We start from the raw sequence: 23,589 nt of genomic DNA, 5'->3' as shown, positions 1-23,589 counted from the left end.
ATCCTGTGTGCCTCTGAGCCGGGCATTTGGGTGCCTTTGCCTCTGAGCCGGGCAGTGTGGGTGCCTTTGGGGCAGCTTCACGGTGGGTGCTCAGCCCACAGCTCTGGGCTCATTTTGGGAGCTGATTGCTTGGAGCAGCCTTGGGAGGTGAGTGGGTCAGCTTCGGGAAAAACATCCCAAACATCTATTAAATGGCTATTAAATACTTCCCTCTCCTTTTGCAGCCTATGTTAGAGGAACAGATAGGTAATAACGGAATAAATTCCCATTAAAACACAAATATAAATGCCATATTTTAAAATTATGGGGATAGAGTAATACCCAGCTCATAGTTGGCTTCACTCTGGCTCTATTGAGGAACACAAACAGTTCACTCATAGTGATTATTGCAGCAACATTCTAAATATTGAAGTGTTATTTCCTCCAAAGTTTTGGTGTAACTTTTAATATGAATATTCTCAATCCCAGGCTAATCAGGAATAAAGAGAATACAGTCCTTATATGTTTTTATGTGACATTGTATGTGGCATGACTACTTGCAAGGAGGACTCTTGGAATCTAAAGGCAGAGAAGCAGAGGTGTGGAGGACCTGCCGTGCTATCCTGGCTCTTTCCTCTTCCCCAGCAGCTCTCCCTTGCACGCTGTGGGTGCTGTGCTGGCAGCAGGTTCTGGCCCCTTTGTGGTGCCCCCAAAGTCCCAAGCAGCACATTCCCAGTTCCCAGCAGTGCTGGCATCCCTGGGACAGGAGGCTGCTCCTTTTCCACGTGGCACTGACAGGAGCTCTGGGGCAGTGCACTCCCTCCTGGAAGCGTTGCATTGGGAGGGGATGCTCCATGAGCTGCCTTGCCATCCTCCACCTTGGCACGGACCTTCCTGATGCATCCATATGCTCTTGGTTGTCTTCACCTACATTTCTTTGCAGGGATGAAGGCAGAAACTTTCCTGGGGCTGCTGGTGATCCTCAGCCTGTTCCAGGGATCTGTATCCTCTTCCTACGGTATTGTCCTTCCCTCAGGGTTTGCAGATCAGGGGATTTTCTGAGGGGGAAAGATCAGGCTGTGTCTGGAATAGACTGTCATTCAGCAGCACAGCCGTGAAAAGGTGCCAGAAGGGGCACAGTTTGTACCTTCTGTGGCTCGTTCAGGGTTTTACCAGTTCACATTCTGCCTGATTCCTTAAAATCAGGTAAAGGAGATCAGTTCCCATCACTTGTCCATGCCCATGTGCATGCCCATGCCCTCCCTGTGCCAGCACCTGAGAGAGCTGCCTGTGGAGTGTAGGGATGGGGCAGTTACTCTCCCTCTTCCAGCCCTGAATCACTGCTCCAAAATATATGGAGACTTCCATCTGTTAATTTACAATGTCAAATTCTTATGAAAAGCACATGCCTCGCTTTTCATTTGCCTCAAACAGTGGTCCAGGCAGTAATTTTTCTCATCAGGATTGTCCAAGAGGTGAGCTCTGGGCTGATCTGGCAAGGTATTTAAAAGAAACTGGAGAGATTTGGGAAATGTTTATCCCTTTGTGCTATTTTCTGAAGTTTTCCTCTTTCCCAGAAGCTGTAGGAAAGTGCTGTCACTCAGAGAAGCCCTTGTGGCCTGTCCCCTTCCTTTCTGTGACCCACAGCCAGCAGATGAGGGAGATGAAATTAATTTTGGGAGCTCCCCCAGGGCAGGAAGGGGAGTAGTGAAAATGACAGGAGGTTGCAGGAAGGACTGGGGAAAGACGTGGGGAAATCAGGCTGCTCATAGAATCAGAGAATCCCAGAATGGTTTGGGTTGGAAGGGAATTGCTCAGGGTTCATCCCATTCCCCCACTGCTATGGCAGGGACACTTTTCGCTATTCCAGGCTGCTCCAAGCCCCATCCAGGCTGGCCTTGGGCACTGCCAGGGGTGGGACAGCCACAGGGTGCTCTGGGCACCCTGTTCAAATGCTCTGCTGGAAAAGGGCAGCACAGACGGTGCCTGCACCTCTCATTGTTTGGGGCTGTTTGAAGCCTCCACGGATGGAGGGATTCTCTTCATGCCCAGGAGAGACTCTCAAACTCCCCTGAGGGATATATTTACATGCAGATCTCTGGAGAGGGAGCAGCACTTGCCTCCTGCGCTGCTGTGTGTAATTCCCAGGTGGAGGAGGCGCAGGGGGGCTCCTGCCGGCACCCTCACCTCTGCTCCTCCCTGTCCCTGCCCAGATGTGCCGCTGCAGCTGTCGGACACGGCCCTGCTCAGCAGCGTGGCTGAGGCCCGGCACCTGGTGGATGCTGCCTACAGGCGCACACGGGAGCGGTGAGAGCCGCGCTGGGGTGGCGCGTCCCTGTCCCTGTGCCTGTCCCTGTCCCTGTCCCCGTCCTGTCCCTGTTCCCTCTCCCTATCCCCTGTCCCCTCTTCCTGTCCCCTGTCCTGTCCCTGTACCCTGTGCCTGTCCCCTGTCCCTGTGCCTGTCCCCTGGCCCTGTCCCTGTCCCCTGGCCCTGTCCCTGTGCCTGTCCCCATCCCTGTCCCCTGTCCCCGTCCCTGTTCCCTATCCCCTGTCCCCGTCCCTGTCCCCTGTCCCCTGTCCCTGTCCCCTGTCCTCTCCTGCAGCTTCCCCTGCCTCTCCTGCTCCCCGCAGCCCAGGGACAGTGGGGTGGGGAGCCCCGGGAGCACAGTGGGCTCTCATCCAGCTTTTGGCTGCTCACCATGATTTTACACCAGTCTGTCAGGTCACTGGGAGCTGTGACCTCCTCTGTCTCGGTTTTCAAAGAATTGCAGAATCCTGGATGGTTTGGGTTGGAAGAGATCTTAAAGCTCATCTCTTTCCAGCTCATCTCTTTCCAGCCATGGGCAGGGACACCTCCCACTATCTCAGGGTACTCCAAGCCCCATCCAGCCTGGCCTTGGACACTTCCAGCTCCTCTTGGCACCCTGTGCCAGGGCCTCCCCATCTTCACAGCGGCACCTGATGGTATTGCTGGGCTCTGTTGCACCCCTCAGGGCTCTGAGTTGAGACCATAACAGGCTCCTGCATATTTCCAGTGATTCCCTCCAAGGAATGCAGCAAACAGCTGGATGCTGCAGTGAGGACATTTTGTGGGGCTCCCAGCCATGCTTTGGGAGTGTCCAACTTCCTACCAGCCCATACCTGTTCTCTGCCAGCAGCCACACTCTGAATCCCCTCCCTGGCTTGGGGACTCCTCCAGCTGAGAGGAGGCTCCAGCAGCTTTAGGACAGGGTGGCCTGGAGACATTTGAGACCCCCAGACAGTGAGAGGTATTGATGATGTGGATAACAGCCGAGCAAGGTTTGGTGCCTCATGGATGCCGTTTGCCTTCTGGCAGGTGGAGCTGGGCAGTTTCAGGGGCTCCCTTCCTGCAAGTGTCTCTGCTGCTCTGTGGAGGGTGCTAGAGCAGCCCTGGCCTCTCACAGTGACTCTGCCCAACAGCTCACACTTAGGACATGCCGTGCCTGATGCTCAGGTGTGCAACTGCAGCATCCCTGCCCCTGCTCTGTGTCAGATTTTGGTTTCCTGTCCCTTGCAGCATAAAGAAGAGCCTGCAGAACAATGCCTTGACCCCAGCAGAGCTCCTGAGATATTTCAAGCAGCCAGTGGGGGGGACACGAGAGGCTGTCCGGGCAGCGGATTACCTGCAGACCACCCTGAGCCTGCTCAAAGAGAGAATGCAAGGGGCTGTGAGGGGGGACTTCAACGTCACAGGTAGGATCCCCCTTTGCTGGGAGGAAGGCAGAGGAGGAAGACACAGGGCTTGGTCCCTGGGGCTTGGGAGGAGTGAAGGAAAGGGGGTTGTGGTGGGCTGTGACAAATCTTTCCCATGTGGCTGCGGTGAAGCAAAGCTGAGTTATTTTTCTGTGCTCTTTTCTCATTTTAAATATTACTTTGAGGTTTTTCAGTTAGTTAAAGTGTTTTGTGCACTTCCCTGGTTCCTTCTGCTGTGTGGAGGTTCAAGTTCCAATTGGTCAAAGCCTGGAAGGCTTTGGTAGATATTCTGTTGTTTGAGCAGGGAATGAGCAAACCCAGAGATGGCTCCCAGCAGCTTGGCCCCAAGGAGGGCAGTTCTTCAGCCAGACCTCAGACAGCACTGAAGTCACATCACAGACACAACACTGTCCAAATAGAGAATGGGGAGATGTGAGAGGACATTTCAGCATGTATCTGGAGGAGCAACATCCTCTGTGAGATGGAGTCAGGCCAGGCCAGGCTGCTGACAGGACACAGATCAGGGTCAGTGAAAGGAGCAGCTCAGGGACACACAGGGAGGACTCCTGCCATATACATATGGGGATCATGGAATGGTTTGGGTGGGAAGGGACCATAAAGCCCATTCAGTGCCACCCCTGCCATGGGCAGGGACACCTTCCACTGTTCCAGGCTGCTCCAAGCCTCATCTAGCCTGGCCTCAAACACTTTACCAACATTACAGTGAAGCACTGGCAGGATAAGGCACATCGTGGAGTGCCCTGGCTTTGCTCTGGGACAGGATGAGTTGGAAGGTGATGGCAGAACTGGCTGTGCAGAGCTCCAGCCTCTCCATCCAGGACTGATGCTCCAGTGCCACTACAGAGCCGTGCCAGGGCCCCCTGGCTGCCACCTCTCACCCACCTGCCCAGTGGCTTTTCAAACCATGCTCTGACCCAGACTGTTGGTGGCAGCAGTGACCAGGAAACCTCAGAGGGCTGGGACGTGGAGTGAGCAGCAATAGCCAAGAAGGAGCATCTTCCCTGGGAGAGCTGGGGGTCAGCCTGGAGAAGAGACAGCTCTGGGGAGATATCAGAGCCCCTTCCTAAAAGGGCTTATAAAAAAGAGGGAGGGACTTTTTACACGGGTAGATAGTGACAGGAAAAGAGGGAATGGTTTTAAACTAAAAGAGGAGAGATTTGGATTATGTTAGGAAGAAATTGCTGGCTGAGAGTGTGCTGAGGCCTTGGCACAGGCTGTCCAGAGAAGCTGTGGCTGCCCCTTGGAAGTGTCCAAGGCCAGGCTGCAGCAACTTGGGAAGGTGACCCTATCCTTCCCAAGGGAAGGGAGTTGGAGCAAGATGGTCTTTAAGGTCTCTTCAACCCAAACCATTTCATGATTCTGTGATTCTGTAAGACTTTTCTTGTTAAACTCTGCCACTTAGCTTCCCTACAAAGGGAAATGTGCACAGCAAAACACAATGCCCTCGGTGAGCCCAGCCACAGGATGGCTCTTTTCCAGGCAGCTCCGAGGAGGTGACACACACTGGGAGCTGCTTCCAAGGGGAAAAACTTGTAACAGCCCCTAGGATAGCTGTGACTGCATTTTATGGTGGATAAAGAGGGAGAGGAGAGGAGAGGAGAGGAGAGGAGAGGAGAGGAGAGGAGAGGAGAGGAGAGGAGAGGAGAGGAGAGGAGAGGAGAGGAGAGGAGAGGAGAGGAGAGGAGAGGAGAGGAGAGGAGAGGAGAGGAGAGGAGAGGAGAGGAGAGGAGAGGAGAGGAGAGGAGAGGAGAGGAGAGGAGAGGAGAGGAGAGGAGAGGAGAGGAGAGGAGAGGAGAGGAGAGGAGAGGAGAGCCAATACTAGAAAACCATTCTACTGCTGCATGAGCCTAACATGTGATTATAAATAAGATCTGACCATAGCTTTGCTGGGTTTGATGCATTCCAAACCAGTAAAAGCATCTGCTGCTCAAAGAGCATCCTTGGCATGTCTTTGAGCTGGAAGAGTTAAATGACAGCACACTGTGATTGTGCAGATGGGGGTAGGTATAGGTACTAGGTACAGGAAAACCTTTGCAGGGCCAGTGTGTTCCTGCATGGATTTTTTCTCCCTTATTCCTTGCCAGACTTGCTGACTCCAGCTCAGGTGGAGGTGATTTTCAAGGCCACTGGATGTGACCAGCAGGATAAGAAAATAAATTGTGCATCTTCTGGCTACAGAACCATTACTGGAGAGTGCAATAACAGGTGAGGGGCTGTGTCAGCAGGAGGACGGATGGATGGATGGATGGATGGATGGATGGATGGATGGATGGGAGGGACAGGAGGAGAAGAAATAGACTCAAGTTGCACCAGGGGAGGCTCAGGTTGGACATCAAGAGGAATTTCTTCCTGGAAAGGGTGGTCAGGTATTGGAATTGCCCAGGGGGCTGGTGGAGTCCCCATTCCTGGAGGTGGCCAAGGAAGAACTGCATGTGGCACTCAGTGATCTGGGCTGGTGGTTAACCTAAATTTTTCTATAGATGGATGTCAAGCATCCTCCATAAGTAGAACTAGACCCACTTCTCCAGGGAGGATTCACACAGGCACCTTGTTTAGGAGTTTCACACTCGAGTATTTCCTAGTAATGTGTGGAGCTGTTGATTCCAGTCCTGTTGGGAAGGTTCCTGGTGTTGTACCTGAACCAGCTCTTGGCCAAAACAGGAGGAGCTCCGTGTTGGGGACAGACTCTTTGTCTGGCCCTGCCCCTAGGCAGGGTCTCCAAGGGTTTCCTGACCTAAATCCACACTGAGCATGATCCAGCCATCTCTTTGCCCCACACTGTGTGGGAGGAAATCTGGGCATATAGGCTGGGAGAGCACCTCCTTGCACCTCCCATGGCTGGAATGGGAATGTGGGAGACATGGGAAATTGCTGAGCATGGGGTGTTTTACAGGGGCAGTTCAGAAACGTTCCCTGTAAAAACAGAGCTGGGAAGCTCCTGGAAGCAGCTGAGGCAGAGGAAGGAGCTCAGCCAGCTCTGCCTGCTCCAGGGTGCTTTAGCCTTCAGGGGATTGTATAAGAACAAAGGAGAGACCTCCTGCCTCCTTCCACTTCAGGGGGGGATAAGGACGGGTCCTTTACACCTGATCCAGACCTGAGGCCCTGGGAAGGTGGGATCAGCTGTGCTCTGTTTCTCCACTGCCTGGGGCAGTGCTACACCCCCTGTGGGTGAGAGGCCACCACAGAACACACTTTGGACATGCACTCCAAAGAAAGTACGTTACTACTCTGATTAAGGATTTAATGGTGTATTTGTCCTGGTTTAGAGAAAATCTGGGAAAGAACCTCCAAAGGCGTTCCTCTAGAAAGCAGATTCAAACTGCCCCTCCCCCAGACAGTTCAGGAAAATATTTCCTTGGAGAAAAGTGGAAAAAACCCTTAATTTAACAGGCAAAGCGTTCACCAGCACAAAAAAAAAAAATAAAGAACCATATTAAACAATAGAACCCCTTGGTGCTCCAAAAGAGATGACAAACTGAGAAAGTCCCTCCCCGGGTTGCAGCTCAGCTCACTCAGTCTCTGGTCAGTCCCTCAGTGCTGGAAATGTCACAGGCCAGGCCTGGCCCGGTGGCCTCAGGTGGAGCTGCCGGTGCTGTCCTGGGTGTTCAGGCCAGAGCAGGTTTGAACAGCTCCAAAGAAAAAGAAAAACTACAGACCAGAGAACTTCTCTGCCTCAGCTAGCTAAAAACTGACTAAAAAGCAAAGGAGAGCTCTGTGCCACTGTCTCTCTGTGCTGCAGACAACACAGTCCAGGAGCAGGAATGTGGAGGAGCGAGTGCAGTGTCTGAAAACAAACTGCTGCTGCTTCTCTCCCCACCACTTCGCTCTCAGAACCAATCTTAAAGGTGCAAAACTTATTTCTGGGCTAAACAGATTAATGGGGATAAGAGCATCATAAAGTCACTCTAGGACATCTAATCAAACTACAATCATAGAGTCACAGAATTGTTTGTATTGGAAGTCATTTTGAAAAGGTTTAAAGGTCATCTAGTCCAACCCCCTGCAAAGGGCAGGGACTCTTCATTAATGACCTTCAAAAAATCACCCAGCACAATAACCTCACAGTCCAAATCCCCCAATTTATGTTCAAGACCATAGCTAATTCCATTCAAAGGCTCCTCCCCTTTTCCATGGTGTTCAGCTTCCAACTTTGTTTTCCAGCCACAGTCCAAGGGCCTTTTTTCAGGCTGGATGTCATCAGGGGCACCTGAGTTCTTGCCTGGGAGAAGCTGAGAGTTGGGGCAGATTATTAAAGGTCTTTTCCAACCTAAACAATTCTATGATTGTTGTTGTTGTTATTATTAATCCTAAGGTTTACTGATAGCACCAAACCTACAGAGCGGCAGCAGTTCCCCAACCATGGCGTGCTCCCATTCCAAGTTCCATGTTTCTCCATATCCACAAGCTCCTGGCTCCAACTGTTTGCTGTTTTTCCATTGCCTCTGACAGGAGGAACCCATCCCTAGGAGCTTCCAACAGAGCCCTGGCCAGGTGGCTGCCAGCGGAATATGAGGATGGCGTGTCCGTGCCTCGCGGGTGGACGGAAGGAAAACGTTTCTCTGGGTTCCCCCTTCCACTGGTAAAGTTTGTAACAGTCTCAGAACACAGTGTCAGACCTAGGGATTGTCAGTTCTAGGACAGAGTGCAGGCATCAAAGTGCTCATCCACTACCTGGAATTGTGGATCAGGTGAGAGGGGCTTAGATTCACCAGCTGCAGGGTGATGGTCTGAGAATATCCAGGGGGATCTATTAGGAATGCTTTCTAAGTCCCATGTCTTCAGGAAAAGCAAAGGAAAATTAATCTGATTGCTGCAGAATCACAGGAGGAATACAGAATTACACAATATGTTCTTTTAAATTGAGTGCATTTAGGCCAAATTATTTTACTTACATTTTTTTATTTGGTCTGTGGCAGTTGTTTCTGAAAAGCAATTATGCCAGAGGATAAAGTGAGCCAGGGAATCCCTAGAACAAAAAATGTATGAGCAAAAATGCTATGTGGGGGTCCCTGTGTGGGTGAAGTGCAGGAGCTGTGGCTCTCATGGCACCTGGATGTGAGCAGGGACACTGGAAGGTGGCTTTTGGTCACCTGAGCTTGGTGCAACAGCTCTGATGAGGAGGAGCTGAGGTTGTGTTCATGGATTTCTTGTACTTCCTAACCTTCCTCCACAGCACTGTGTCCACTTTTTCTGTAGTAATACATGGAGGTGGGAGAACTGTGATTGCTGTGTAAGGGATGAGAAGGGAGGAGGACTTCAAGATAATTTTCAGAAATTCCCTGGTGCTGTTTTTTCTACACTTCTATTTAAAAAAAAAAAAAAGATATTTTAAAATTTGTTTTGTCTCCCTTTCCCAGCCTTGCTTAGCTATTTCCCCAAGTCCATCAAGGGACAGTCTTGGCCTGGAGGTTCAGAATCCTGCCTAGAGCCAGAGCAGCACTGTGCTCAGGGAAGGGCACTTGGTGATCATGACACCTTCCTGCACAGACAGATTTGGGGTTTTTTGTCTGCAAAGCACAAGAAGTGCCCTGGGAATTTTTGCTGATGACCCTGCAGCTGGGTGCACCCATTCACACACGTCATTTCCCACCACTGTGTTCTGCCTCCACCCCTGCAGGTCCGACAAGTGTCCAATGAGATTGTCCGCTTCCCCCCGGAGCTGCTGCAGATGGACCAGCAGAGATCCCTCATGTTCATGCAGTGGGGCCAGTTTATTGACCATGACCTGGATTTCAGCCCAGAAACCCCAGCCAGAGTCCCCTTCAGTGGTGGGCCAGACTGTGACACCAGCTGTGCCAAGGAGCCTCCCTGCTTTCCCATCCAGGTACAGGCAGCCTCCTTCCTCCAGGGGAGGAAGGGAGAGGACATCTGCTTTCCAACCAGATGTTGGTGGCACTCACGCTCCTTGGCTGTGGAGGAATATCCTCCCAGAACAGGCCAAGGAGGTCAGAGCACTCTGTGTGGTGGCAGTGCTGTGTTCCAGGGGCACTCCCTGGGTTCAGGCACAGGCACAGACTTTGCCAGGTTTCCAGGCATTTGGCCATCTCCCTCAGCAAGGTGGTTTTTCTTTGGAGCTGTTGTGCAAAGGTAGCACAGTTGATGCCAGGAAAACAGGAAATGTCACAGACAGACACTGGGGAGTGTCAACACCCCAGAAAATCCACAGGACTTCAGTGTTCTTTGCACAGGACAAGGGAGTGCTGAGATCTCCCAGCAGTGCCTGTGGCATTATCAGAAGTCACATCCTGGTCCCTGCTCCAGCAGATCACAGAATCACAGGGATTGGAAAAGCCCTCCAGGATCATCCAGTCCAAGCTGTGCCTCACCCCCACCTTGTCCCCAGCCCGGAGCTCTGAGTGCCACATCCAGCCCTTCCTTGGGCACCCCCAGGGATGGGCACTCCAAGCCTGCCTGGGCAGCTGTGCCAGTGCTGAGCCTCCTTCCCATGGGGAAATTCCTGCTGCTGTCCCCCCTGAGCTGCCCTGGCCCAGCCTGAGGCCGTTCCCTCTGCTCCTGTCCCTGTTCCCTGGGAGCAGAGCCCAAATTCCCCCTGGCTGTCCCCTCCTGTCAGGAGCTGTGCAGAGCCACAAGGGCCCCCTGAGCCTCCTTTTCACCAAATCATGTCCATGTCCCTCCTGCAGCCCTGCTCTCCCACCTTTGAAGTTCTGCTACAGCTCTGGTTTCTACATGTCCTCCTAATTCCTCTCAAGGAAAACTGTGATGGGATGGAACATCACTGAGTGTTTCCCTGACATACATTTGAGAGTGCTAGAAGGAAGGGTCACAAATACTGGATGACAATTCTCTGTGGTGTAGATATGGAGATAAGAAAACTGAGCGTTAAAGATGCAATCCAATATATTTATTTTCAGGGGAAAGACTTTAGGAATCCATAGGACTTTAGGCTCCAGGCCGTTTGGGACTTGGGCTCCTAAAGCAGCATCTCTGCTGTCAATCTGACCCTTATGCCCTGTGACAGTGCTCCTGCCTGGCTCCATCTTCATGAATTTTCCTTTTCTCCATCTGCAGATCCCACCCAACGACCCCCGGATCACCAACAGGAGGGATTGCCTCCCTTTCTTCCGCTCGGCGCCGGCCTGCCCGCGGGCCCGGGCGGTGCGGGAGCAGATCAACGCCCTCACCTCCTTCCTGGACGGCAGCGTCGTGTACGGCAGCGAGGCCGCCCTGGCCGAGCGGCTGCGGGACCGCGGCAGCCAGAGCGGCCTCCTGGCTGTGAACCGCAACTTCACCGACAGGGGCAGGGCCTACATGCCCTTCGGCCCCATGAGGAAGGAGCCCTGCCTCAAGGCCAGTGGGCCGGCTCGGATCCCTTGTTTTCTTGCAGGTGAGTTGGGTGCTTGCCCCCCAGACCTGGAATCTGGAGCAGGCAATTCCACCATCTCCAGCTCACTTCTTCAGTTGTTTGTTTTTCTTATTTAAATAGAAAATGGAATGGAGCAAATAATGAAAGACTGGGACAGGCTGTGCTAGGTAGGAGGAAGGTCATCACCCTCTCCAAGTCTTGTTTGTGAGGATAAACCTGGAGTGAAGGTGTCTCATCCATGCTCAGCAGCTCTGGTGTAGGGCCCAGAGTGCCCAAGCAGGCACAGCAATGGCAGCCTGGCCTGGGGGCAATGGCTAGTCTGTACTTGTCCTTCCATGGCTGTCTCCATCCCAGCAGGATGGGAACAGATGTGCAACTATTGTGCTGGGCCACAGCAGGAAACATTTGCATGTCCCTGCTGCACTTTGAGAGGAGCTCGGATCCCAGCTGGAATGAGGATGAGACCAATACCTTTTAAGGTGTGTTCCCACCATTGTGAAGACTGAGGGAGTATTGGGAGTACTTTCCACAAGCCTGTGGGACCCCAGAGAGGGATGCTTCTGATATACCTCATGAATTAGTGTCTCCATGGCCTATTTCTTTTGGAGAGCAGGACTTCTCAACTGACTCTTGCTGGCTCTGGCCACACCAGGATGCTTGTGGCAGTGCTGGAGAAAGCTTCAGGGCACAACAGGTCTCATCACCTGTGGAGCTGCTTTCTGTTCCCTTGGCCCCTTTCATAGAGGCCAAAGTTCCTCTAAACATCCCCATGGTCCTTGGAATCCATCAGATCTCTCCTTTAAAGCTCATGGTGTTTCACTCTCCCTCCAGGCTCCCACAGCATTCCACCTGTCCCACATGTTGTTCCATGTGTTCACCTGGTCCCCCAGTTCTGTGCAGGTCTCTCCTTGGTGAGGGCCACGCAGGACCTGTGGCCAAAGGCAGGTGCTCAGTGAGAAGCAGAGTGGGCAGGAGCATCAGATACTTCCCAGGAGGGGCTTCTGGCCCCTGCAGACTCTCACCAAGGAGCAGTTCCTGTTCCGTGGCTGGAACAGACCCATCAGTTCTTTTATGGGAAAGTTTATCAGTTCAGGCTGCATCAGAAGAGCCTTTGAAAATTCAGTGTCTTATTTGTGACTTTTCCGGTCCCTGAGAACTGGGGGAGTTTTACATGTGCAGTTGCCTCCCAGGGCTCAACGTTTCCTCCCAGAGCTCTGTTGGAAGCTCTGTCTGGATGCATTCTGCTCAGGGAAACCTCACAGTGCTGCATTTGTTCCTCCTTCCGCAGTCCCTCACAGGCAGCCTTTGAGAGTGGATGAAAAGGGCTCTGTGCCAAGTGCAGGAGCAAATGCCTCCATTTGCTGTGGGACAAGGGGACTAAATACGACATGTTTACTTTTCTCTGAGTGCTTGCCTATGCTCTCATCACCTGCTTGCTCTTGTGTTTCCTGCCCCAGATGTTTGAAGAAGGATTTGATATTTTATTGTGATGCTGTTTGTTTTTTATTCCTCCAAGCTGACTCATTTTGCTTTTCCTTTTACTCCCCAGAGAGCCTGTTTGTGACTGTCACCTTGCTTTGGCCACAGTTTCAGCTGGTTTGAAGGAGACCTGCTGAGTTTCAGAGCTTCCTTGGCCATCTTGACTTCCCTTTGCCCATTTGCATTTCTCTCTCGAGCCGTGAGACCAAACATCTCTGATATGGGAGCCCGGAGAACACCTACTTGTATTTAACTTTTTAAGTTAATGCTCCCAGCCCTTCACTAAAACTTTCCCCACCTCTCTGTTATTCTCAGCACAGCCAGGACAACACCTGGCTTTTGTTGCCTCAGCAGAAATTCAGCTTTTGCCTTTTTGGTGATGTCTGATCCTCTGTTTCCCTCTCCTCCTCTGTGTTTCTTACCCACTTTCTTCACAACACAAATATTGAGACATCTAAAAATTCCTCTGTGTGTGCTTCCCAATGTGACTTTCCCACTCCAGTGTCATGTGTGCCCCTCCCAGGTGACACCCGTGCCAGTGAGATGCTGGAGCTGGCCTGCATGCACACGCTCTTCGTGCGGGAGCACAACCGCCTGGCTGGAAAGCTGAGGAGCCTCAACCCCCACTGGAATGATGAGAGGCTCTACCAGGAGGCACGAAAGATCCTGGGAGCCATGATCCAGGTACCAGCCATCATCCCACCTGTCCTGGCTCTGCCTGCAGTCTCACAGGGTTCACGTGTTAGATTTTGCTAGTGCAGGGTGGCCAAAGGGTGCAGGATTCAGGGGTGAGAGGACCAAATTCTTTCCTCCAGCCCCTTTTGACCAAAGTAAAATCACACAGAGATACCTGGAATGACAAGCACAGAGGGGCCCCTGAATGTTTTATGTACGTCTACTGTTAAATTTACAAAGTGCTTGATGAGGTTTTTAGTGGCACATTTTTGTTTGAGGAACAGACAGAAAAGTCAGAGGAAAAGCTTTTCTAGCCAGTATTTTGTACCTGATAAAAATGGTCCTGGAAATTTGGATTAAAATTCCTCGGGTTCACGCACAGTAGGGACAGACGGAGACGAAATCTCTTTGAAGCCAAGTCGTGAAACTATCGGTTTATTACAAAGGGCGTGGGTGAAGGGCCCTGTTACGAGCTGCCAGCTGCAGCCCTAAGCAAGGCCCAGAGAGGAGAGGCTTAAAGTGTGAGAGAGTCAACGGCAAAGGTTTAAGAGTGGAGAGCATGCAGAAAGGAGGAGGTGAAGAAGTGGAAGGAGGTGAAGAGGGAAGACAAAGAGACAAAGAAAGAAAAGGGCGCGAAGAGGAGCAGAGAGCGGACAAAGAGATAAGGGAGACGAGAGAAAAGAGAGTGCGGAGAGCGAGCGAAAAGAGAGCAAAAAGAGAGCGAAGCTCCCGTTACAACGCAATAAATCATCTTCAGTGTTGAATATGCAGATTCTCATTAACCAATCTACTACAGCATGCATATCTTATAACATTTCCACACAACCTATAAGAATCACTACATTACCATACTATGTTTATGTGTTAAACCCTAAATCTTATTCTTAGGGCCCCATCTGCCAAGCTGCAAGGCCTGCTCTGACTCTTAGGCCTGCCTGCTTGCAGAGGGAATTGTTTCCTCGAGGGGGGATTACATTCAACTGGTCACAACTAAGGTATCTCAAAGGTTGCTTTCATTTCAATCTCGCATATAGTTTCTATAGTCTCAAAATCTTCTGCCAGGCAGTCATATTTAAAAGGCTTTCTTGTTTCATCGTCCCCAACAGGGTTGTGAATCCCTTCCTCTCGATGATTCCCTGCCTATGGGAATGATCTTAAAGGTCCTTTCCAACCCAAATCATACTGGGATTCTATGAAGAAGTCCCATGTCCTGGTGGAGCCAATCATGGTGTCTCCTTGGGGCAGGGCTGCACCCTTTGACCACCCCACACAATCTTGACTAGCTTGACACGCTACTCCAGACTTGACCCTGAATGGGATCCTGGGGTCACACAAGCACCTCTGTGCTTGGGAGAGCCCTCCCAAAGTCTCTTGTCCAGCCTCCAGTTTCAAGCAGGAATGGCCTCAAAGCCAGATGAGGTTTTACAGCTGGCAGGAAAGCCTGGATCCTGTGAGAGAAAGGGACATGGGGTTTCAAAGGCACTGCAGCTCCTTTGAGGCCTGTCTTCTGAGCTGGTTTAACAAAAATAAAAAACAGGAATATCAAAATGTTTATGTTTAAATGCTGCCCATTTAAATATTATTGTATTGTTGAAAAAACATGTTGGGCAAGGCAAACATTCAAAGGATTGTCCAAAAAGCATCATCTCCATCATTGTGTTTACATCAATGGTTCCATCTTCATGCAGTATTCAGACAATTAGTCCATTTTCTCCCACTGACACAGAATTTGATTTTTCTTTTTTAAATTATATTGTGCTGCCTCCTCAATATCCCACAGAGACAAGAGAGCAGGACTGGAAATCTCTGCTGTGGGAGGACTCAGGGAGCTGCTCGTGGGTGGTGCTACCCCCGTTATCTGCCGATGTTATCTTTGCTATCTGAGGCACGAAGGGTGCAGTTCTGCCTGCCTGATGGGAGTGGTGTGGTTACAAGGAGCCAATATTGGGGAGGATTTGGCAGGCTTTTATCTTCACAAAATCACAGAACCAATTAGATTAGAAAAGACTTCTGAGATCATTGAGTCCAACCTATTATTATGTTGCTCTGACCTGCCAGAGTGCTGTGACAGAGAGAACATGAAAATCATCTTTGCTTCCACAGAAACTGATGGCCAAGACATTAACAGTTCACCCTTTCCTTGTTTCCCCCTAGATCATAACTTACAGGGACTACCTGCCTCTCCTGTTGGGATGCAAGTTCCACAGGCTCATTCCTCGCTACCGGGGCTACAAAGAGTCTGTGGATCCTCGGATATCCAATGTCTTCACCTTGGCTTTTCGCTTTGCTCATGCCTCAATCCCTCCAACTGTTGGCCGCCTAGATGAATATTACAGACCCATAACTCCTGAAATTCAGCTCAGAACCTCCTTCTTTGCTGTCTGGAGAATCATTCAAGAAGGTAAATCCTTTTCTACAGTGTGGGTTTATTTCATTTGTCTTTTTTGCCTTCTCTGGATGAACTTCTGCTTCAGCCAAATTTAAAAGTGTTCAATGTATTAAATGGCCTTTACTACCAGCCAGAGTTGTCCCAACAGAACTGTCCCCTGTGGATGAGGGCAGCCCATCATGTTCCAAAGTGGTCTGATCGCTTCATTGCTGCGGTCTTGAAGAACATTATTCAAAGTATTTTCTTCTTAATCCTTTAAAGTGCAGGGAAACTGATTCTCATGTAGTAGCTTATAATTAAATACGAGCTGTGCTCCCCTCTCTGGGGCCTCTCAGCCACACACTGTCCTCCCTGCACTGCTCACATGTCCCTGCTTCAGGTGGAATTGATCCCAGTTTCCCTGTGCCACCTGTGCAGGTGGGATTGATCCCTATCTCCGGAGCCTCATGGCCAACCAGGCCAAGCTGATGACGCAGCAGCAGATGGTGGTGGGTGAGCTCCGGGACCGGCTCTTTGAGCAAGTCGAGAGGATTGGGTTTGATTTAGCCGCACTCAACATGCAGCGCAGCCGAGATCATGGCCTTCCAGGTAAGTCAGCTGTGGGAGCAGAGCTTTCAAAGAAAAACAAGTGGAAATCAGGCATTTTTGTGATTAAACATGGAGAAGCTTCTCCAGCCCATGCTTGGCGGAAATTACTCAGGAGTTGGATTCAGTAATCCTTATGTATCTCTCCCAATGCAGGATATTCAGTAATTTTATGATGCTCTTTCCCAAACTTTTTCCTTGTTTCTGAACCACCACAGGTAAGTGGGTGGAGGTTGAGCACTGAAGGCAAAGCCTGGCTGAAGCTGCATGAGAGACGTGGAGGCAGAACAGAGGTCATTGCACAGACCAGAGCTTGGTGTTCAGTGATTGACTTGTTTCTATTGTCCAAGTGAAAAAAATGGTAAAATAGTTCAGCAACAAGTTTGCAGGAGTGGAATTAGGGCTGTAAGTCCTCTGTGACTTCTCTGCAACCATCTGTAGGGTCCAGCCCAGCCACGCATGACTGGAAGAGCAGTTTCCAATATGTAAAGAAAATCTCTTCATAATTTCTTTACTAAATCTGTGTCCCAGAGGAAAAAAAAAAAAAAAAGAAAACAACCAAGCATGTCAGAACCACTCTCAGGGCTCTTCAAGGTGCAAAACCAGTGTAATGGCATTGCAAGATGGTCTTGAGAAATAGATTGTTGATAGCACTTCAGAGCTGGCTCCTGAGTGGGTCCTTACACAACAGTGTCATTATGCTGAGGTAAGAGCCCAGAGCTGCTGTGTAAGCAACATCCTGAGAGATGCAATAGGGCTCCTGTTTGAAACTGAGATGAAAACTGAGCTGGATCCATGGGTTTTAAGCCCAGTCAGAGGCTTTGCAGTACATCCAGAGGCATCATCAGCTCACAGGATTGCTCTGCCTTGGCCACAACATAAGGTTGTGATTTTTCCATGCTTTATTGAGAAACACCATCATGCAGACCTGATCAGAACCACAAATCCTGGGTTTCCAGACCTGACATGGTGGGAGTGACATGTGTTTCTAGTGAATTTGGGCTTAGCTTTAGGTCTCAACTCACCTATGAGTGCTGTACCCCTTTATATTAGACATCCATGAAGGTGGTGATGGCATAGCAAGGTCAAAATCCCTCCCTAATTAATTTTCTGATTGAGCAAATTCTCAGTGTCCTGGAATTGTTTGATAGTAGTGTCATCTAGGCACCATATGCTGTGTCTTTTGCTCCCAATACTCCCTGTTTTTTAGACATAAGACAGTAGATTTGGAATGGATATCAGGAAAAATTTTTCCTGTCAGGTTGGTGAGGCCCTGTCACAGGTTGCCCAGAGAAGCTGTGGCTGCTCCAATCGTGAAAGTGCTCAAGGCCAGGCTGAACAGGGCTTGGAGCAACCTGGGATAGTGGAAGGTGTCTCTGCTCATGGCAGTGGGTGGAATGAGATTAACTTTATTATCCCTTCCAATCCAAATTGTTCCATGATTCCATGACATCCTGCTTACAGCAGAGGTGTTTGCTGCAGCTTCATCTCATCTCCTCCACCAAGATGCAGAATTATGCACTACTTGTGGCACAGTGGATTTTTGGCTGTTTACTGTCCAGAAAAATTAATCCAGCTGGCAAAGTCTGGTGGCTGAAGTAACTTGGGCTGTGTGGAGTGGGTGGCTTGTCCCCATGGCTGGACAGGGACCATCTGTGGAGAAGGACTTGGTCATTCTCCTGTTGTACAGAGAGAGGGGCCATCAACATTTTGTCCAGGTTCTCTTTCAGTGAGGTCAGCATCAGTTGCATCCCTGCTGAGTGGAGGTGGATGATGGTGGTACAGCTCCCACCTGCAAATACGTGGCACTCCAAAAACAGACAGGGGGAGCTGGCTCTGGAGGAGTGGGAAGGCAGTAGCATTAACAGAAATATAGAAAAATGTTTTAAACATTTTGGTGCCTTACTGGTGTCCCAGTTTTGAGAAGGAGAGGGAAAAATCTTTTCGGGGAGGTAGTGCATCACTGCTCTATCTGCTCTGACATTCAACTACTTGCAGGTTACAACTCCTGGAGAAAATTCTGCGGGCTCTCGCAGCCCTCTGGAGTGGAGTCACTCGGGCATGTGTTGAGGAATCAGAACCTGGCAAGGAAATTCCTGAAGCTCTATGGGACACCAAAGAATATTGACATCTGGATTGGGGCCCTTGCAGAGCCCTTTGTGAAAGGAGGCCGGGTGGGGCCTCTCATGGCCTGTCTCATTGGCACCCAGTTCAGGAACATTCGTGATGGGGACAGGTGAGAGGAGAGCTGGGTGTCCCAACCCCAGAGCACAGGGAGGCTGGAGTTTATGCAGATTTCTTCTCGCAGATCTGAAAACTACTCCGATTGTTTGTTGCTTTTTTTTTAATACTACTTCAAAAGTTTCATTCTCTTTGTAGTCATGTTCTTATTCCCTGTCTGATGGTTGAGGTCCTGGGCTGAGATCCCTTCCCAGCAAAGTGATATCTCACTATTTATTCCTCCCTCCCCCAGTTCTGAACTGGAACCCTCAGCTCTGACACATGGCAGTGTTTGATCTTTGCTTGTGATGGATGTGGTGGGTTGGGGTTTTCTTGCCAGCCAAAATCACTTCAGCAGTGCTGAGGTTTCGACACACCTGAGCTCCTCCTCCTTGAGGTTGCTCAGAGGCTTCAGGTGCAGCAGTGAGTTACATTCCCCATTTTATGCTGGAATTCTGAAGCAAGATCCCTGTACCTGCCAGCAATATTGCCTGAAAATGGGATCACAACCCATGTTTCTGGGAAACACTTCTGCTGAGAGAGACTTAGTACAAGCTCAAACTCCAGGATGAGGAACTTAGGGTCAAACAGTCTGTTGCACATCTAGAAATCCTGTTCTTATGGCTGGAAACAAACCCTTTTCTAAAAAATTGAATAATTACAGGGCTTGTTCCAACATGGCACTCATTTGGCTGTGGCCACAGCCTGTGCACAGTCTGTGCAAACTTTCCTGTTTGAAAGAGGGTACCTGTGCCTCATCTGAGGACAATTAATTAAATTGCAGCTTTGTTACCTGTCCATGGCCAAAAGAAAAGCAAGGTAATTGTGGGAATCTTTAAAATCAGAGGGTTTTGGGAAAGCTGCAAAAGGCAGGCCTCAGAGACAGCAGAACGTTGATTGGGGCTAAGCAGTAGTCATAAGGTTTGTCAGCAGAAAAATTATATGAGAAGTAGAAAAGTAAGGACAAATAGAACACTGGTCTGTGTATTAATGCTTGTCTAGAATAACTCCCTAAGCTACAGCAAAGTACATCTAGCCAGATGTTAGGAAGTTCTAAGCTTAATAATGGAGCTCTGTGCATTGTCTCTTAAGGCTTACAAGCAGGTCTTTTATTCGAAAGATGCGAGCATTGTTTTAACCACAGGTACATGTGTTTATAGTGATTGGATAGAACTGCTGTCAATCTGCTTTTGCTTTGTGGGATTGGTCAAAAAACTTTTCAAGTAAGTTGTAACCTTAAGTTCTTTGTCTGCTGCTGGGGACATGAGCTGATGGCATCTTCCCATTGTCATCACCATGTAATGAGACTGATGCTGGAAAATACAACAGCTTGAGACGCCGTCCCCAGCAGTCCCGCCCCTTTTGTGGTTTGTGCTCAGACCCCGGCCGGCGATAAATGGTGCCCGTGTGAGCATCGAACTCATGACCTTCAGATTGTGAGACTGACAATTATCCAGTTGTTGAGTCAGGGCTCTTGATTTAAATAATAGAAATTCAAATTTGTTCTTGGCAGAAGAAATTAGTGTTAATGGGAATTCATATTGTGGGAGTCATCAGTGTGAAGAAGGCAGAAGGCAAAAATCTGTTGTGTCTTCTTTCTCCTTCAGGTTTTGGTGGCAGAACCCTGGGGTTTTCACTCCTTCCCAGCGCCGTTCACTGGCCAAAATCTCCTTGTCACGGATAATATGTGACAATACCCACATCACTAAAGTATCAAGGAATATTTTCCGGGCTAACAGATACCCCCATGGCTTTGTGAGCTGCAGTCAGATCCCAAAGCTGGACCTCAGACCATGGAAGTCAAAGAACACCAAGGACCAAGGTACGATCTGCAAACCGCAGCAGGTCATGCCTGCAGACACCTGTGAAAGCCAGACCCTGGGGTTTAAAACTGAGCTCCCTAACATGGAGCTGGACCTGTGTGCCAGGTACAGCTTTAGATGCTCCAGTTCACTAGGTGCACTTAGAGTGGCTCCTACAAAATGCAGATTTTCTGGCAGAGCAAGCCAAGTGCCCTATTCTGAGATTTTTTTCTAACAAGGAAAGGCTGAGGGAGCTGGGGCTGCTCAGGCTGGAGAGGAGCCCCAGCTGAGAGGGGCCCTCAGGCCTGGCTGTCCCTGTGTGCAGGGAGGGGCAGAGCAGGGCCCAGGCTCTGCTCCAGGCCCAGCAGTGGCACCAGAGCCACGGGCAGGGCCTGAGCCCAGCACTGCCCCTGCCCAGGAGGCACAACTTGTGCCCTGGGCAGTGCCCAGCCCTGAGCAGGCTGCCCAGGGAGGGGCTGGAGTCTCCCTCAGCACTGGGGATCCTGCAGAGCCCTGTGCACACAATGCTGTGCCCTGTGCTCTGGGATGGCCCTGCCTGAGCACGGAGGTGCCACCAGGGACCCTCTGGGCCCCTCCCAGCCTGAACCGTTCTGGAATTCTGGGACTTTTTTCTGATTAATAGACTTTCCATTTAGTTCTTCACTATTGATGCCAGGGTTTACTCCATGGGAAGCAATGCCCAGACTGGGAAGGGTGCTCTCTCTGTCTGTCTGTCAAGATGCTGTTTGTCAGCACATCCTTGTAAGGCCAAAAGCAACTCAGCATTTGAAAATTAATTCCCAGTCTGTGGAAGGGTTTCTGGTTTTGGTCTCTGCTTGTACAGTTGTCACCTATTTTGACACTATTTCTCTTACCTGCCTTTAAGATTTGTAAAATTCTTAAGATCTATCTCCTTCCAAAATGCTCCCTGAAATCCCTGGGAAGTAGATGTAGGGAAGAGTGGCTCTCCCTGGAGAAGTGCAAGCTGTTCCTGTGTATTTTCCAAACAAAACATCCTTGCTTTCCCCTGACAGTCAGGTCCTGCCACACTCACATAATACCAAATTTTGATCCCTCCTTTCCAGCCTAAACTGTGGAAACAAATCCCACAAGGTATCAGGGAGATATGGCAGGTTCTTATCTATTAACACTATGCTTTTTATCTCCTCTAGAAAAAGATTGTGGTGACTTTAAATGCTGAAGGCTGAGGATTTCCCAGATGTCCAGACTTGGGAAGCTGCTGAGGTGGATTATTAATTTTTACTGTGTTTATGCTTTCACTGCCTGCAATGTTTGGGCACAGCTCTGTCATTTGCTCAGCTTGATTTGCATGAAGCCTGAAGTGGGATGCAGCCCAGGAATAAAAGAACTGAATGAAAAGATATCCCAGATCTGTGAAATCACTCAGTATCACAAAGCCAAGTGAAATGAGTAGTCCAGAGACTGATCCCAAGTCACACCAGCTGCTGGCTTAAGCCATGGAACCACACAATGCTTCACCAAGATTTACCATCAAACACGTTTTCGACCTTTCTTTTAAAATTTTCAACCCCCAAAGACAGATCAAGGCATTGGAATAACAGTAGATTTTTTGTTCTCCAATTTTTTTGTTTGAAAGAAATAAATTCATCAGTTTTCAGAGAAAATGTACTAATGGTAGGATGCCTCTGACAGAAGAAGAAATAGCTGTCCTGCACCCCACACTGTCCTAAAATCCCCTGTGTCAGGTTTTGCTCCAATATGGAAGAAGAAATTTGCCATATGGGTGAGAGTTTTCTCACTATTATTTCTCATAGTCCAGAATGCCCAAAACATCCTCTGATGTGACAAATTATTCCTGAGGCCTGGCATGAGCCAGAGTGACTCAGCACTGGCCTGTAGAGCTGGTGGGATGTGGCCTGGCAAAGATAAAAACAATCTGAACATACAAGAAAGTGGTAACTATTCTGATTTCAATCCAGCTTTTTGCCTTTTCCTGGAAGGGATCAAACCCACTTTCTCCTTCCTCTGTAATCTGCTATATTCCTAGTATTGCTTAATAAATTGCAATTTTGGGCTGAGGCCAAAATGTTCTTCACATTTCATAAAAGGTGCAGCAAGCATACATGAGTGGAGGATGGTGGTAGGTTTTCTGTGGGAATATTGGGAAAGGACAGTTCCAGAATCTGTGTGTTGTTCATGAAAAAAAGGTATTTCTTGCTGAAGCCTCTGACCCCAACTCCTGTGTGAAAGTCAGCACTGATGGGTGGGAGGTATTGGCTGGGGTGTCCCAGTGTCTCCAGCTCTGGTTTGCCATCCTGGTTGTCTAATTGTGGCATAGCTGTGTGTCTGCTCAGCCCACCTGGGACAGAGTATCATTCAATACCTGTCAAATTCAGCAGTTCCCCTCTGGGGGAGGATGTGACTGGCTCAAAAGCACCTGCAGCCCCTCTGTGTGCACTGAGCACAGACAGCTCATTTTTTCTTTCTAGCCAAGCTGAAATTTGGACAATTTGACTTATTTATCAACTTGATCAAAGATATGCAATGCTGGTACAGCAACATGGGGACTATCCACAGGGTGCCTGGCATGTGCCTGCCTTGGCCAGTGGAGCTCCTGAGGTGGGGGCTACTGCTGGTTTCAGGAGGGCATCTCTCCCTCCCAGCTCTGCTGAGCCCTCATTCACTTTCTTTCTCACCAGCAGCCTCCCCCAGCTGGATGTCCGTCCCAAGTTCATCCTGTCAGGTTCTTCTCCCAGTGCCAACTACATTTTTCCTCAGTGGATGCCCACCAAGGTGGTCAGTGGGGTGCAGACAGGCTGAGAAAGCTGGATCTGCTCAGTCTGAAGAATGAGAGTGGGAGTGATTTATGTCTCTCTAAGGAGTAGCTGTGAAGGGGCTCACAGGGAAAGGACAAGAGGTAACAGATGCAGGTTACAACAAAGGAAGTAACCTTCAGACAAAGACAAACATTATTCCCTGTGATAGTGATGTGATGCAGACACAGGGATGAGAGAAATCTTGGGATCTCCAATCTTGGGTACTCTTCCAAACTATCTAGGCCTTGAGCAAGCTCCCTGGATTTTCAGTTAACCCTGCTGTGAGTAGCTGGTTGACCTGCAAACCTCCTGATGTCCTTCTCCACGTCAATTTTCCTGTGATTTACAGTGGTAAACTGTTGTACTTCCTAGCCAGAGTTCACCTGGCTGGGCTCCAAGCTATCCTATGTATGCAAGTCCTGCAGCCCAGGCTGTTCCATGCTGTTGCACTCTTTGCTGTCAGACCTGTCTTGATACCACAGAAATCTTGATGAGCCAGAACACCTTTTCTTGTAAAACCTCTTCTCTTGTCATTACAAGCACTTCCAGCCATGCCTTTGCTCGTAAATTGGTCTCTGAAGGGAATCTGTGCCTTGTAAAACT

The 23,589-nt window shown here is 49.7% G+C and overlaps 1 protein-coding gene across 1 annotated transcript; it reads left to right on the top strand.

Annotated features, from left to right (window-relative positions):
- The first annotated feature begins 924 nt into the window (after positions 1 to 924).
- LOC135455722 (eosinophil peroxidase-like) lies at positions 925 to 22,040 on the top strand. The gene is made up of 13 exons (XM_064729155.1): positions 925 to 997; positions 2,193 to 2,286; positions 3,518 to 3,693; positions 5,799 to 5,919; positions 8,164 to 8,293; positions 9,332 to 9,538; positions 10,744 to 11,059; positions 13,041 to 13,201; positions 15,347 to 15,593; positions 15,999 to 16,169; positions 18,165 to 18,402; positions 19,994 to 20,208; positions 21,361 to 22,040. The coding sequence occupies exons 1-13, from the start codon at positions 925 to 927 to the stop codon at positions 21,387 to 21,389; spliced, it is 2,178 nt and encodes a 725-aa protein (XP_064585225.1). The 3' UTR covers positions 21,390 to 22,040.
- The last annotated feature ends 1,549 nt before the right edge of the window (positions 22,041 to 23,589 follow it).

The sequence above is a fragment of the Zonotrichia leucophrys genome, chromosome 19 (genome assembly GCF_028769735.1).
Source record: "Zonotrichia leucophrys gambelii isolate GWCS_2022_RI chromosome 19, RI_Zleu_2.0, whole genome shotgun sequence".
Classification (NCBI taxonomy): domain Eukaryota; kingdom Metazoa; phylum Chordata; class Aves; order Passeriformes; family Passerellidae; genus Zonotrichia; species Zonotrichia leucophrys.
Note: the sequence above shows the minus strand (reverse complement) of the source record. Positions and strands in the feature narration are given on the sequence as shown.